Source organism: Felis catus, chromosome D2 (assembly GCF_018350175.1).
Source record: "Felis catus isolate Fca126 chromosome D2, F.catus_Fca126_mat1.0, whole genome shotgun sequence".
In the NCBI taxonomy this organism is placed as follows: Eukaryota; Metazoa; Chordata; class Mammalia; order Carnivora; family Felidae; genus Felis; species Felis catus.
This window is the reverse complement of record NC_058378.1, coordinates 39,997,623-40,012,763: the sequence shown is the minus strand read 5'-3', so window position 1 is coordinate 40,012,763 and position 15,141 is coordinate 39,997,623. Positions and strand designations below refer to the sequence as shown.

Sequence of the window (15,141 nt, the reverse complement as noted above, 5' to 3'; positions counted from 1 at the left end):
TGTGTCTCCTCCTCTCTCTGCCCCTCCCCGACTCATGCTCTGTCTCTCTGTCTCTCTCATTAAACATTAAAAGAACCTTTTTAAGAAACTTAAGGTGAACAGACCTGTTCACCTGGGGATCTTGTGGAAATGCGAATTTTGATTAGCTGGGCTCCAGGCGGAGCCTGGGAGCCTGCATCACTAACAAGGTCGCCAGTGATATGATTGCTGGCTCAAGGACCACACTCTGAGTAGCAAGATTGTAGACGGAAGTGCATAAACTTTGGAGTCAGATGGAATGGTCTGAACCCCAATTTTCCCACTTACCAGCTGTGTGATCTCAGACAAACGACTTAACCGTCTTGAACCTTGAAGTCCCTGTTGTAAAATGGGCGTGTCCATACCTTCTTCACTGCATTTTGCCTGGATTGTGTGGATACCATATATGAGTACCTAGGATGGTCTCCAGTGTGTAATGGGCGTGCAGTGAAAGGTGAGCATTACCAGCACCACTATGCGAATTTTCTCCCAATAGGCTCATGTCCTCAGCAGCTCACTGCTTGTGGATACTAGTAAAAGGCTTTGATTTACACAAACATGGAAATCATAGCGTCTCACACTTATGGACGTCAGAGTCATTTATTAGCCCCCTCATTGCCAAGGCGAGATCCACCTATAACTGTGAACTCCGAGGCTTTTGTTCAGTTAGAGCTGAATTCTTAACAGAGGTCTTAGGCGTCCCTGATGAATGTACATCTTCTCTCACATCCAAACTGGAAAGACACAGAAGAGATAAGATTGATGCCTCATCGCCACACTGGAAGTGAGCCGTATTTCACCTGTGCTCCAGGCAGACACTGAAACGTGACCTGCAAATAAAATCTTCAGTGAGCCCAGAGGGAAAGACTCAATGCTATGGAGCTAGAAGGTCTGGGTTCACATACCAGCATCAATGTTCTGTCATTGGGTCACCTCAAACAACCTTTAAGTCACATGAGCCTCAGTTTTCTTACCTGTAAGGAGTTGATAAACAGAACGCATAAGTTAGAGAATGGGAACTGCTTTGAAAAGGACCATCCCCACTGCCTTGGCTCCTCTTGTGTCAGAGGGGTTGGAATTCCAGAAAAACCAGGACCCTTTCTTCGTGGTTAGTTCTGGGTCCCAGGTTCCAGGAAGTTAGAGGCAGGAGATGTTACAGAAACGTTCATTTGAAAATAAAATATACTACAATTTATCATATGGCCAAAGAGTTTCAGTCACTGAGCATCAAAGGCCCATCTCCTCATCTGGGTTACATCTGGAAGAAAAAGCAACAGAAACATAGGCCCATCTCCATCGCAGAACTCCTGAGATCCTTCTGCTCTGGCCTCTCCAGCTCATCCCTGACTCTGTGTCCAATAAATGTCAAACTTCCGTAGCTCCTGGTGCCCCTTCCACCTCCGTGGCTTTTCACAGGCCCCCTCCCCTTGCCCTTTCCCTCCATCCTCCCCAGACTTTTGACCCAAGGCCAGTCAGGCCTCTTGGCTACAACAGAATCTGCCTCCAGGTGACTTCAGCACTAAAGCAGCCTTCCAGAGGAGCTCCCAGCATCACTGAGAAGCCTAGGCAGGTGGTTGGGAATGATGGAAAATCACAGTCAGAACCGCGGCCAAGACCGCAGTGCAAAACAGTTCAGGGCCGACCCCTCCACTGCCAAGCACCAGAAGCCATAGGTGTGGGCCTCACCATCACCACCTGCCGCGGGCTGACTGCCCCCACACTGCCACCATCACCAGTCCAATAAGAAATGTGACTCAGCAGCTGCAAAGCCAAGTTCAGACCGATCTGTCCAAATGGGCAAGTCTGGGGGACTTTGCCCTTCTTATAAGGAGGGGCAGAGAATGGGAAAATTGGGCTTTTCAACTTCCGTGGTGGGCCACACAGCCTGCACTGCAGCCAGACTCACTCAGGTAAAGGGCTCAGATGCCTGGCAGCCAGAAACAGAATAGACACGGCGACTCTACACGAGCATCCCTGTGGCACCAAAACTCCCCAGACACGCTTTTCTGTGTGTGTCACACGCACACATTCACTCACCCACAGTCCTTGACCTGTGTTGCCAGCACCCCTTAAGCTTAATCATATGGTTCTGTGTTTTTCTGACTAGGTTGCTGTGACTTAGGATACACTCCCCCCAAAGCAGACCTTCAGAAGAGGAATCACATAGCAGGGATTTATGAAGGCAATTCCTGGGGGAAGATCGGTGGGGAGAAGGGAGGACAGGACAGGAAGCGGAGGAAGCTGAGCCAGGAGGAGATCTCAGATGGAAGTGAAGCAGAGGGTGGCTTCGGGCTGACCCCTCGGGAATTCACGAGGGTCATCTGCACCTCAGAAGTGTCCCACCCCCAGACAAGGGGCTGGGCTCCCACACTTCATGCCCAACAGGCATTGATTAGTGGCAGCCAGGGTGGGAGAGGGAAATTAATGTAAACCCCAAGGCACATCCTTGCCAAGTGGCTCCAGTCACCCTAGTAGAGTCCTTTGAGAAGAGCAGCAGACACAAGCTATTAAAAACATGATGTTGACAGCAGCGATGGTAAAGTGGGGTCCAAGGAGGTGGGAGAGAGCTCTGCCACTCTCTGCTCCAAGGGGCCCACTGGACTGGGAGCCCCCTTGAAAGCACTGCCTGTGGCTGATTTGTCCCTACGTTCCCAGCACCCCACGTAGGGCAGGAGCTTAGCAGGCATCCTGGAAATGTCAAAAAGTGAATAAAGGCTGGCTATAATCGGCACATTTGCTGCTGGGATGCAAAATGAAGCAACAGAGATGAGCACAGACCCGACCGGAGGCAAGCAAGTGCAGGTCAGGGATTCCAACCTGGATTTACACTCCCTTCATTCTCATGCAAGTCCTGACCACACTGTCTCTGCCAAAGGAAAAAAAACTCTTGGAGTTTCCAAGGTGAAAGGACCCCTGCCATTAGAAAGGATCCAGTGTGAGGTGCGCATTTGTCTGTAGAAGGTGAACAAGCATATGCAGTTCTCAGACACAGCCAGTCTACAACTATCCATCCTCTTCGGAGGAGGATAGAAGCTGGAGCTGATGCAGATGGCTTCCAGAAGTCACATCAAATACCCAAAGGACACGGGCGATTTGCTACAGCAGGTCACTTCTCTTCACCTGCTAGCAAGTGGAAGGCAGGACTGGACAGGCTCATAAGCCCCTGACAGATGTGCTTTCACGGGAGAGCCCCCCGAGGAATTCATCCAGGCTGACTCTGGAAAGAGGGCTATTTTTAATCCTATGCCTTTGAATTGGCAACCTCAGAGAAAGAGCAGAGCCTGGGGGCAATCTCTCTCTCCCATTTTAGGCTGAAGAAGCAGCAGGGAGCGATTTACCAAAGGCTTTGATCTGGGAGGCTAGAGAGAGCTGGGTCCTCCTAGTCTGAGGCATAGGTGTGGCAGAACACCAAGAGAGGGGACCACCAAGTAAGGCCCTCCTTAGGGACACCATGGCCCAAGTCTTGTCATCAGGAAGTCAATGCTTTTTAACATCGCCATTGGCTTCTAGAGTTAAGGGCCACTGTGATGGTTATTTTTATGTCATCTGGCTGAGCCACAGTGCCAGATATGTCGCCAAAGACTACTCTGGATCTTTCTGTGAGGGTGTTTTTGGATGAGATTAATATTTAAATGAGTGGACTTTGAATAAAGCAGATTGCTTTCTGTATTGAGGGTGGGCCTCATCCAATCAGTTGAAGGCTTAAATAGAACAAAAGACTGACCTCCCCTGAGCAAGCGAAAAACCTGCAGTAGTCTTTGGACTGAACTGTAACTTCAGGTTCATTTCTCCAAAGACAAACCCTGCAGATAGATATACATCCGTGTGTGTGTGTGTGTGTGTGTGTGTGTGTGTGTGTGTATTTGTCTTGGGACTGTCTTATCTGTGGCCCTAACTTGTCAATAAAAGTGATGTTTCTATTTAAATATATATATGAATGTACCTAGAAGGATAGTCCCAGGAGGTTGCACAGTCTCCACACATCTGGATAGAGAGAGCTCAGAAAGTAGACAGATCTTTCCTGTGTGCCTTTCACAGAGGGTGGACCTACTGGGGCTTTGAAGCCAGACCAGGACTATCAGTAGTGGCAGTGTGAATGTCATGGCTGGGAACAAGATGGGAACATCCACCAACACCCAGCAGGAAAGCAGGACAGACCCCAACATCACATGGGGCTACATCCAGTGGACGTTGACTCGGAAGGAACAGTTCCTGAAAGGAAGACCCCTAGCCAGCCCCATTCCACCCAGGAGTAGTCACAAACCCCCCGCCCCTAGTGCTTTAAATCCACGCAGGGAAGAAGACAGGATTGTGAATTGACTGAGTTTAACCTGAAATAACCAAGTTTATTTCAGCAGAATGAGAATTTGACATTAATTAGTTTTAATTACAGAAAATTAAAGGTTCATTTCTTGCACAGTTACCTGAAGTTATGAAGGTTATAAATGTCATCGTCCCCACAAACGCAGTATGTCCACACTATCCTGTGCCCCACAGAGGGCAAATTTAGCCTCTGACACACAGAGTCCCCCATTTCCTTCAAATATATTGATACAGAGACCCCAGCTCAGACCAACAGTGTCCACATAACTAGGGCAGGCATTGCTTGCTCATTTGTTTGTTTGTTTAAAGATCCCTGGATTATTCTCACGTACCACTGGAAACTACTTTAGATCTTCCTGTTCATGCCTGGTATGTGATCCTGTGTATACACAATTTACTGGCTGGACAGACAGAAGCAGACAACTGCGGATCTTTCCCCTCATTGCTAGTGTGTTTTCTGTCCTCCTGTTGTGGCCAAATTTCAAATATGGCCATATCAGACTCAGCCAGAAGTCTCAACTATAGTTGAATTTCACTTCTTCCTCCTAATTTGCTAGAAATCACACGAGTGGTTCATCCCATGCTCAGATGAACCAGTGAGGAAATGACAACAGCCATTTTGAATGGCCACCCCCTCATCCTGCCAACACTGTAGAACTACTGCGTGGAGACCCTGGACAGAGCTTCCTGAGGGGCGGGACCCAGGCTTCATGTTCCTCCAGCAGTAGGGGCTTGAGGGACCTGCGCGGGAGCCCTGAGCCTCCAGAGATGCTCAGAGTGTACTGACTCCAGTTGTGTGTTTCTCTGATGACCCTCACAAATCTCCCATGGTTACTTTGTCTTTGGAGACCCACAAAAGGATCAAACGGTCACAGTCAGGACCGAAATATCCCAAGAATGGGTTCCTTGCTAAACATGAAACTAAATAGAAAATCCATCAAAATGGGCACATCAGAGTATAGAGGATGAGGCAGTCTGCCATCCCGGGGTCCAGTGACCACTGCCATGCTGTCTGTCTCCTCAGGTAAGGAGGGAAAGGTGAGCGTCACCTGGTGGTGGTGGCAGGCACCGAAACACTAGAGCCAAGTTGAAAAGCTGGAAGTTAGGTAATGAGATAATGGTGTCTGCCTTCAAAGCAAGATGAAGAGGCCCAGACTTTCCGAGGGGGACTGGAAAGGTGACAGGGGTGGATGGAACAGGAAAGCAGGCAGAGATATAGCTCTGGATGTGTGAGAGGACTCAGGGTTGGCAAAGAATGCTGGGACACCATCAGACTAACTTTGCCCCCCAGATACACCTTTGGCCCCCTCTACCTTGGAGACTGACCTGGGTAGATTTCACCCAGAGTTTCAGACCCTCTGGCTTTAGGTGGTGCAGCCACTGGGGCACGCTGCAGAGATTAGAAGGAAGGAGGAGGGTGAGGTCAGGGTATTTATTTATTGCCCCAGGGACCTGCCTGCAAGGCCACCTGAGGCCAGCTCTGTCTCTGGTCACCTGCATGTGGATCTCCTTCCTCATACGGCACCTGCTTCCTCCCTTGTCATTGGGGGTGAGCTAGGGAGGGAGACAGCTGGGAAGCTACTAAGCCATAGGTCACTGCACTTTCCAGTTGGCTCCCCTACACCCCCACCTTTGGGAATGAAGCCTCATCAGATGGCCCTGTATTGGGCTCCCTCTTCTTTCCTATTAAGGGATCTGACTAATATAGACACCAACAGCCCCTAGGTCTGCTTCTGGCCACTCTCAGATGTCTGTGGCAAAAGACAGAATACATATTCAATGGTATTGAAAAATGATTCTATCTGAAGAAGTAACAGGGACACAAGAAAAAGCTTGTAAGAGCCCATGAAATGTATCTCTAACTTTTTCTCCTTTTTGACCCACCATCGTACTTTTCAGTACAATTGGCTAAAAAATTAGTGCTCAGGGCTTTTTAAATTGCTGGGAGAAATGGTACCTCCCTTAAACCAATAATTGAATTGCTTAATTGAGAACATAAATCTCTATTGTGAATACTGACAGTTTCTCTTTAAGGGCCATGTGTGGTACACCTACCAGCCCGGGCTCTATTGTTTTATAGATGTGTCAGGTAAGTGCTTTTCACACAAAGTATTCCTCCCTTGGTATGCACTAAGTAATAAAAGCTAAGTTGTTCCTAAAATGATTTTGTGTTTCTGTTTCAACTATGAGTTAGCGTCTGCTTTTTAAGGTTAAGAACGTGTCTAATGCAGAGCGTCATTAATTAGTTTCCCGATGGCCCATTTGTTCAGGGATTCCATGCCTCTTGAACAAATTGCTAAGCTGTTAATGGAAAACGATGTTTTGTTAGGCAGACTTGGGGAGGTGTCAGATTTGTTCCTAAAACAGTGTGCTAGAGTCAGACTTTGGGCTACTAGCTCACAGATGTTTTTTATGGATGTAGTTATTTATTAGAATACTAATTTCTGTGTTTCATTGTAATATTCTCGCTGTTTGTTTTATCGGCTTATACGTGTGTCATACTTTTCATAAATCCTTAGAAACCAGAAATGAGGGGGGAGGTTTGATTATCCCAAAGAAATTTCTATAGTTCCGTTCAACAACAAACAACCCAGTAGAAACATGACACTGCAAAGAATACCCAGGCCACATATAAGGGGGTGGGTTCCCTCCTCTCACCGAATTGCCTGGCAGCTGCCCAGGGCAGAAAGAACCATCAGAAAATGGTGAAATGAAAGGCAATAATGACAGCCAGTCAGAAAAAAACAAATGGAAAACCCACCAAAAATCCATGACGATGTGAGAATAAAAGAGAAATTGCCCAGAGACGTTCCAGCAGAGGACATAAAAGGTAGTCAGCAATACTGATTAAAGCAATATTGATTAAAGGATTCAGGAAAAGACATATAAGGAACAAACCAAGTTATGGAAGGCTATGCTGAGTTTTTGGTCAACACCCAAGTTATACGCACAAATTGCTGTTGCCCCATAGGCTTGCAGAAGTGTCCAAGGCACTTGGCCAACGGCGGAGAATCTGGGCAGAATGTGTCCCCAGTGATGAATTTGGCCATGCAAATGTTTAGTTGGTATGATAAGGGAGGAGTAGAGAATAGTATCCTAGAGAGCGACCCTCAGGCCTTCGTTCACACACACACACACACACACACACACACACACACACACACGGCCCATGTTTGGGTCTGAATGACCCCCTTGGATCATATTTAAGGCTTTTGACCCTCAAACACACATGCACAGACACTTATGCACCTTCATGCCTCCGAACCTTTGCTTATGACACTTGTTTCCTCTTCCTGGCAGCCTCTTCTTCTCTTTCTCCTTCTCCTTCTCCTTCTCCTTCTCCTTCTCCTTCTCCTTCTCCTTCTCCTTCTCCTTCTCCTTCTCCTTCTCCTTCTCCTTCTCCTTCTTCCCCTTCCCCTTCCCCTTCCCCTTCCCCTTCCCCTTCCCCTCTCCTCTCCTCTCCTCTCCTCTCCTCTCTTTGAGAGAAAGAGCACGTGCATGAACACGCACACATGATTGAGGAGGGGCAAAGGGAGAGAAAGAATCTTAAGTAGGCTCCACACCCATTGCAGGGCTCGATCTCACAACTATAGTGAAATCATGACCTGAGCCAAAATCAGGAGTCAGACGCTTAACCAACTGAGCCACCCAGGTGCCCCCTGGCAGCCTCTTCTATTCTTCTGCCATTTAAATTTAGGTTTATATTGATAGCCCCAAAGAATTACTCTTCCCACTATCCTCTGCTGTCTCCTTCTGTCTGCAGAGGAGGCGAGGGGGGAGTAGGATAGGTGTCCATGGAGGGTAGAAGCCCCTTAGCAAATGGGTTAAGGGTCCACCGTAAACAAGCTCCGCTGCCCCCCCCCATTCTACAGGACGCAGGTGTTCCTGAGGCCTCCTCCTTCAGCCTCCCTTGAGGGGGTCCCTCTGAACACTGGGCCTCTGACATTGGGTGCCCCCGGGATAAGAAATTTCCCTTCAGAAGAGCAGCTGGCGCACCATTTTTGAGTCTGCCTCTGGCTCTGCCAAGACCGCTTTACACAGTCTTCTGGGGGATGAGCTCGTAGCCCAGCCAGTCCAGAAGCTCATTCTCTGAGACGAGGGTGTAAGTGCACACACTGCGACTCATGACACAGACTTGCACAGCTGCTCTTAGCGTGGTCAAGGGGGAGAAGACATTCAGCTCTTATTAAGTGCTTCTCATGGACCCCATGCTTCACAGATATCATCGATTTAAAGCCCACCAGCTAAAGCCCACCTAGAGCATACGTGTAACCCAAGTTAGGTTTATTAGCTTATTACGACAAGAAAGAGCATAGACCAGAGGAATCATGAACTTCTCGTAAGGCGGGAGTTAGGCAAGGTTTCTTATTGAGACTGGGAACGGCTTGGGCAGGGATTGGTCAGAATCTGTAAACCAGGGAGTTTTCCTAGCGGGATGATTTTCACAATGGCCAAAATGCAGAAGCAGCCCAAACGTCCACGGATGGATGAACGGATAAACACAATGTGGTACATACATACAAGGGGATACTACTCAGCCTTCAAAAGGAAGACAATACTTACACATCCTACAACACGGACGAACCTTGGAGAAATCATGCCAAGTGACAAAAAGCCAAATACAGAATGATTCCACTTATATAAGCTACCTAGAATTATTCAATTAAAACAGACAGAAAGTAGAAGGCTGATTCCCAGGGGCCAGAGGGAGGGGAGAATGGGGAGTTATTGTTTAATGGGTACCGAGCGTCAGTTTTACAAGATGAAGTGTTCCGTGCACGGGCAGGGTGCCGAGTGCATTCAAATGGTAAATTTTATGTTACGTATATTTTACCATAATAAAAAAAAGTCACGCAGAGTGACCGCTAGATCAGCGCATCCGACATCCTGTGAGAACACACGAGTCTGCACAAACAAGCTAAAAGAGTTTGGGCTCAGGCAGTTCTCTGGCCTGCTGTGGCTGAGTTCAGTCTACGTTTGGCAAGTCACAGAACAGCTTTGCCAAGATGCGATTTCTGTTTTAATTCTCAGTTCGCCCATCCCACCCTAGCTATTAGATGGGCTGTCTCTGACCTTTTCAGTCTCGTTGGTTGGTTGGTTCGTTCCTCTAGACAACTCAAAGTAGTGGGTTCAAGATTCCAACCCAAGGCAGCCATCATTTAGCTCAGCCTGTGATTTTCGACTCTAGGGCTCCTGTCAAGGGTAAAGCAAGGCTTTGAGATCTGCATAGTCCGTTTGTCCCGAATCTGTAACACAAACAACCCAACAACATCCACTGTTCCACGCATGATAAAACACCAGTAAATATGACATTGTCAGACCTCGGTGACCGCACAGACAGAAGGGCAAAACAGACATAGGCACAGTTAAGTGTAAGAAAGGATGATAAATTTAGAGGCAAATGCTTTAATGTCCATGTGAAGCATCTATATAACCGTGATAGTTACTGGCTTACATTTGGTTAAAACCCTTGGTCAAAGAAATGAGCCTCCTTTCTGGTTACCAGAGAGGGGGTGAGATGTATTGTATTTAAAATAGGAACGCTGTCGGAAAATGTAACACATTTTGTTCAGGGTATAAATATAGTGTGAGAATCGCTCCTAAGAGTAGATTTAGATAAAGCAGACCAAGAGAGCAAAATAATTTGTGACATATGCACGTAATTTAAAGCCAGGGTCAGCAAGCATTCTCTGTAAAGGGCCAGACGGTAACTATTTCAGGCTTTCCAGGCCCTACACAGCCAAAGACGCGATGTCAACAAATGAGCGTGGCTCTCTTCCAATAAAACTTTCTTTATGAGTGCTGAAATTTGAATGTAATAAAATTTTCACAGGTCATAAAATGTTATTCTTCTTTTTAACTTTTTTTCCAACCACTTGAAAATGTACAAACCACTCTTGGCTCTTACTTAGGCTGTAGAAACATAGGGCCTCAGGCCAAATTTGGCCTGTAGCAATGGTTTGCAAAGCCCTGCTTTCAAAGCTGGTTTCTCAAAGTGTGGCAGACAGTTCAGCAACATCAGCAGCACCCAAGGGCTCATTAGAAATACAGAACCTCAAGCCCCACCCCAGATGCACGCAAGGAGAATCTGCATTTTAAGAACATCCCTTTGTGTCTGATTTGCACACCCGAGTTTGAGAAGCACTGGTTTAAGGTCTACGCGGACTCTGAAGCCAGGGTGGCAAATCCCAGCAATAAAACACGAATTCCCAGACAGGTAACGCTGGGGAGGTCCTAAACTTCTCTGTGCTTCAGTTTCCCCATGCACAAGGTGGAGATGATAGCATTGTCTGCCTCAGCATGATTGTGAGTACACACACACACACACACACACACACACAGCTGAAACAGAATTTGTCATCACTATTACAAAATCTCACATCATGTGACAGTTGATGCTTGAACCACATGGGTTTGAACTACACGGGTACACTTATATGCGGTTTTCCCCCCAATAAATACAGTGCTCTAAATGTATTTTCTCTTCAGTATGATTTTCTTCTTTTTCTATTTTTTTATTATTATCTTTTTTATTTTAGAGATGGAGGGGGAGCGTGAGCATGGGAAAGGGCCAAAGAGAGAGGGGGAGAGAGAGAGAGAGAGAGAGAGAGAGAGAGAGAGAGAGAGAACACCTCAAGCAGGTTCCATGCTCAGCACAGAGCTCGACATAGGACTCAATCCCACGACCCTAGGATCATGACCTGAGCCAAAATCAAGAGTCAGACACTCAACCAACTGAACCATCCAGGTGCCCCCAGTATGATTTTCTTAATAACATTTTCTTTTCTCTAGGTTTCTTTATTGTAAAAAATACAGTATATGATACATATAAAAAAGTAGGTGTTTCATTGGTCGTTTATGTTATTGGTAAGGCTTCTGTCAACAACAGGCTATTAGTAGTTAAGTTTGAGGTTACTTAAAAGCTATATGTGGATTTTTGAGCGTGTGGGGGGCCGGTACCCCTCACCCCCACATTATTCAAGGGTCGACTACATTTTCACAGGCCACCATCTGAGACAGTCACGGTTTACCCCATTTCACAGAGGAAACGATGGCCCAGAGAATTGGAAACACTTGTCTGGGATCACCGAACAGAGGTCTTTCTGGCTCCAGATCTGGTCCTCAGGCTAAGGAAGGGTTCAAGGGTATGAAAAAGGGCCGCACTCCCCAGGCACCCGGGTCTTCATGTCCAGGGCTCCATTCCCACTCCCAGAAGCCGCTTGCGGCCTATGCTCCCCAGACCCCTGCACCCCAGGTGTCCAGCTCCCCAGCTCAGCCACGTAGGGCTCTCCCTGACCGGGACCCCAAGTCACCCTTCCATTCGTCGACGTTTATCTTCCGATAAGTTGCCTAGTGTTTTTTACAACTTCTCTTTCTAGTTCCAGACTGTAAATTTTCTCTCTGCGGAATCTTGTAGCTGACTGACTGTTTTTCATTATATTTGCAGGGCTCGGGGAGGGGAAAAAAAAAAAAAAAAGCCAATCCCTTTATTTGAGAATCCTGACATTTATTAGCATAATAAAACTCTCAAGATGAAATTGCAGTTTTCCAGACAGTAATTTCATTTGCAGGACAACTTACGAGGAATTTATTTTAAGGCCAGGTAAAACCTAAAATATATGAGATGTGCAGAAAGTGCAGGCCCCAAACAGAATGAAATAAATGTGTTAGGCATGGAAAACCCAGCTGTTGTCTCTCACATATTAATTAGGAGCGACAGAAACAACAGCTCAGGGGTTCAGGTTCTCAACCCTTGGTCTGCTTTCAGAGCTGCTGCTAGTTCTTGGAATAAGAAGCTTCCTCTAACACCTTGAAAATCAACACCATGTTCCCCTGACACATCGCTGCTGAGCCCAGAATAATTGTTGCTGTTAGTGGGGTTGTTATTAGCAATGCCTTCCATTTAGATGAAGCTCTCCTACTGCTCATGTAACTGACCCTCCAAAAAACCCAGTGACGGCCACACAAAAAGCTCTCTTCTCAGTATACTGAGAAGCTTTCATGGGGTTAACTGACTTGAACAAAGTCACATAGTTTGTAAGTAGCATGGCCAAAACTAAAATTCAGCTCGTCTGAGGCCACTCGACGTCTAACAGAAGAGAATCGAACCATAATCGGTAATAGTTTTAAAGCACTTCCGTATTCAGGAAGCCGGCTTCCTGCCTTCCCTTGGTTTTATTCATTCAGGGGCCCTGTGAGACGGCAGAAGGGCGCCAGGTTGCAAAGCTGACATTATCGAACACATCTGTACAATGGGTCCTTCCCTGGCTTTCCCTAAGAGGCAGAGCCTGCGGCAAATGCCTCTGTGGTGTCATTCAGCTCAAGAGTGCCATCCTGGGGGGGAGCAGGAGAGCGAGGCGGGGAAGGAGGGGGGCCACACAGGAGGGGGTGGGCCTCACCCTTGGTTCCATCAGGACTAGTTGCTAGGTCTTGCAGGACTGTTTTCCCAGAGGTCATAGGAAGAGCTGCCGGTCCAAACAGCCCCCCCCGGAGGAGGAAGACAAAAGAACTAATCCTCAAGCTGCTGTCTCCCATTGATGCAAGCTTCACCGCATGGGGAGTTAACTGCCCTGCTCCTGCTGGTTTTCTGGTGTCTTCTGCGTCTGCAGCCATAGGGGATGAGAGGCCCAGAGCCCCACGTGGGGCCAGGTGGCGTTGGCTCATCTCAAATGAAGCTGATGGGCCCAGTGGCGAAAAACAGAGTCCACGCAGAACTGATTGCAGTGCTGGTGACCAGGGCATAATAAGCAGCCAAGGATGTGAAGAGTAGAAGAGGCAAGAGAGGAAATGGAGCGTAAGAGATAACGTGATGGAAGAGACGCATGATGTGAGAGGTGTGTGATGTAAGATATGTGTGAGGTGACCATCAAGTAACGTATGCCCGCCCACCGACAAGGCACAAAGTCCATCCATCCTCCCACTCCCACCAAATACGGGGCTTCTAGCATTACAATACTAGTAAGGTCCAGGGTGGGGAGTTGATGCCACTATAATATTCCCATCACAACATGCTGTCTCTACGCATATGTCCATAAACGTGAAGGCAGAGTGTGGGCAAAGACACTGCCCCTGAGAGTTATTCAGGGGTCACAGGAAGAATCCTGTTGATATGAAAAACATAGCCAGAGTAAGTGAACACAAGGATCAGTGTCCAAAGGACCGTAAAGGCAGAAGTAATCATTTGAATAACCTGCATAAAGAGGGGTAAATCCTAGAGAGCAAAGGCTTTTTTGGATTTATAATTCACCCCAGGTTTTGGGCACATTTATTGGGACTGCATGAAACCACTGCCTCAATATTGTAAAACCAGGGTCAAGATATGCTTCCAAGACCAAGCAGGGGTGGCAAATAAGGAAGGCAGGGTAGCATCCGTCACCTATTCTGGAAGCGGGGTCTCAGAAGCCTTGGGTAATTCCAACGGTAAAATCAATGAGGGCAGTAACATACACCATTAAAGACGCAGCGTCTCTATTTTCCATATAAATTCTTTGCAACGTTTCTTCCATCCTCTCCATGACTTTATAAACAGAACAGGTAGGAAATAACTTACTAGAAACGACTGCTGATTAGTGTTGGAAAACTTTCAGAAGAACCGCATTCATTCAAACAAATATTTATCGAATGCCTACCATATGTTAAAATCGGAGTTCGGCACTGGAATTATTTTCGATTATTAAAACATGGTCCGTGTGCTCTAGGAGCTCGATTTAGGGCAGATAGGCTTCTCTTCTGAAGTCATAACTAAACTCTTCGTGAAAGAGTTGCAGCAGCTATTTGCAGTTTCTGTCCTGGGCATCGGGACAGGGACCGATAGCACATATGCCATATATTTCATATCCCTTGAGGCATACTAATCTACTTAATCCACTGGATGGTGGTGGATATTCCAGAAGGCCATAAGGAAGGATTTGAGCTGGGAAATTCTTAAGCTGAGTTCAAAAACTGGATGCCCAAAGAAGTCCAATTGGTAAGGGGGAAAAAAATCATTCAAACAACAGATGGTAGTCTGGCGGGCTGTCCCTCTGTCCACAGGGTTCCTGCAGCAGCTCTCCCCCTGAAACAGTGATAATTTCCTCCTAAAAGGGAAAACAAAAAGGAAAGAGCACTTATAATCAAGCAAGGGAAATAAACATCCGCCAGAGAGAGACCAGTTCAAGGTAGAAAGTCTATGAATATGTATCTGCCTTCTCCTCACTCAAATTTATAGAAATGACAGGGAAAAAAATCTGCTTTTAAAAAGAAGTAAATCCATATTGGGAAAATGGAAAGAAATCCAACACGGGAAAATAAGAAGGAAGGCCATCCACAAAGCTAAATGTTAAAGAGTACTGAAAAACCAAAAGACCTACAGGATGAGAGTGTCGGAGGAGATAACGTAGGGCAGGGGCTGGGGAACCCCAGACAGCAAAGGTCTTTGCCTTGGGCAGATCAGAAGTGAGGAGAGACCACCAAAGCTCCTACACTCCCATGCCCAAAAGATGAGCTAGCTACTCACTATCAACTCCAACCCTTACAGCATGGAGAGAACAGATTTGGGAAATAGGGACTACATCCATTGATGGATAAACAGGAAATTTCAAGTTCAGACACCACCTCATAGCTCAAAATCTATGAATATTTAAGGAAAAATCACACCTATAAAAGAAAGATGCCAAACTCAACAACAGAATGGACACTGAAGAGAAGGTCAAGTTTATAAAACAAACAGAAGGAGCCTTTAAGGGATAGGTATTAATCTCCTCAGGAGAACATAAGAACATAAATCATCCATGAGATAAGAATCGGCTATATTTTTTTCAA

General features: G+C 46.7%; 1 protein-coding gene across 4 annotated transcripts in view; it reads right to left on the bottom strand.

The window, feature by feature from the left end:
- Positions 1 to 602: 602 nt before the first annotated feature.
- Positions 603 to 15,141, bottom strand: part of SH2D4B (SH2 domain containing 4B) — a 75,912-nt gene continuing 61,373 nt past the window's right edge. For 2 of the 4 annotated variants that reach the window (XM_023240616.2, XM_045040220.1), the window contains one exon: positions 11,129 to 14,417. In XM_023240616.2, the coding sequence (XP_023096384.1) occupies positions 14,325 to 14,417 (93 nt within the window). In that variant the 3' untranslated portion in view covers positions 11,129 to 14,324. Of the gene's footprint in view, positions 849 to 923; positions 993 to 11,128; positions 14,418 to 15,141 lie in introns of those variants that run through there. The other 2 variants (XM_045040221.1, XM_045040222.1) reach the window with 2 other exon arrangements.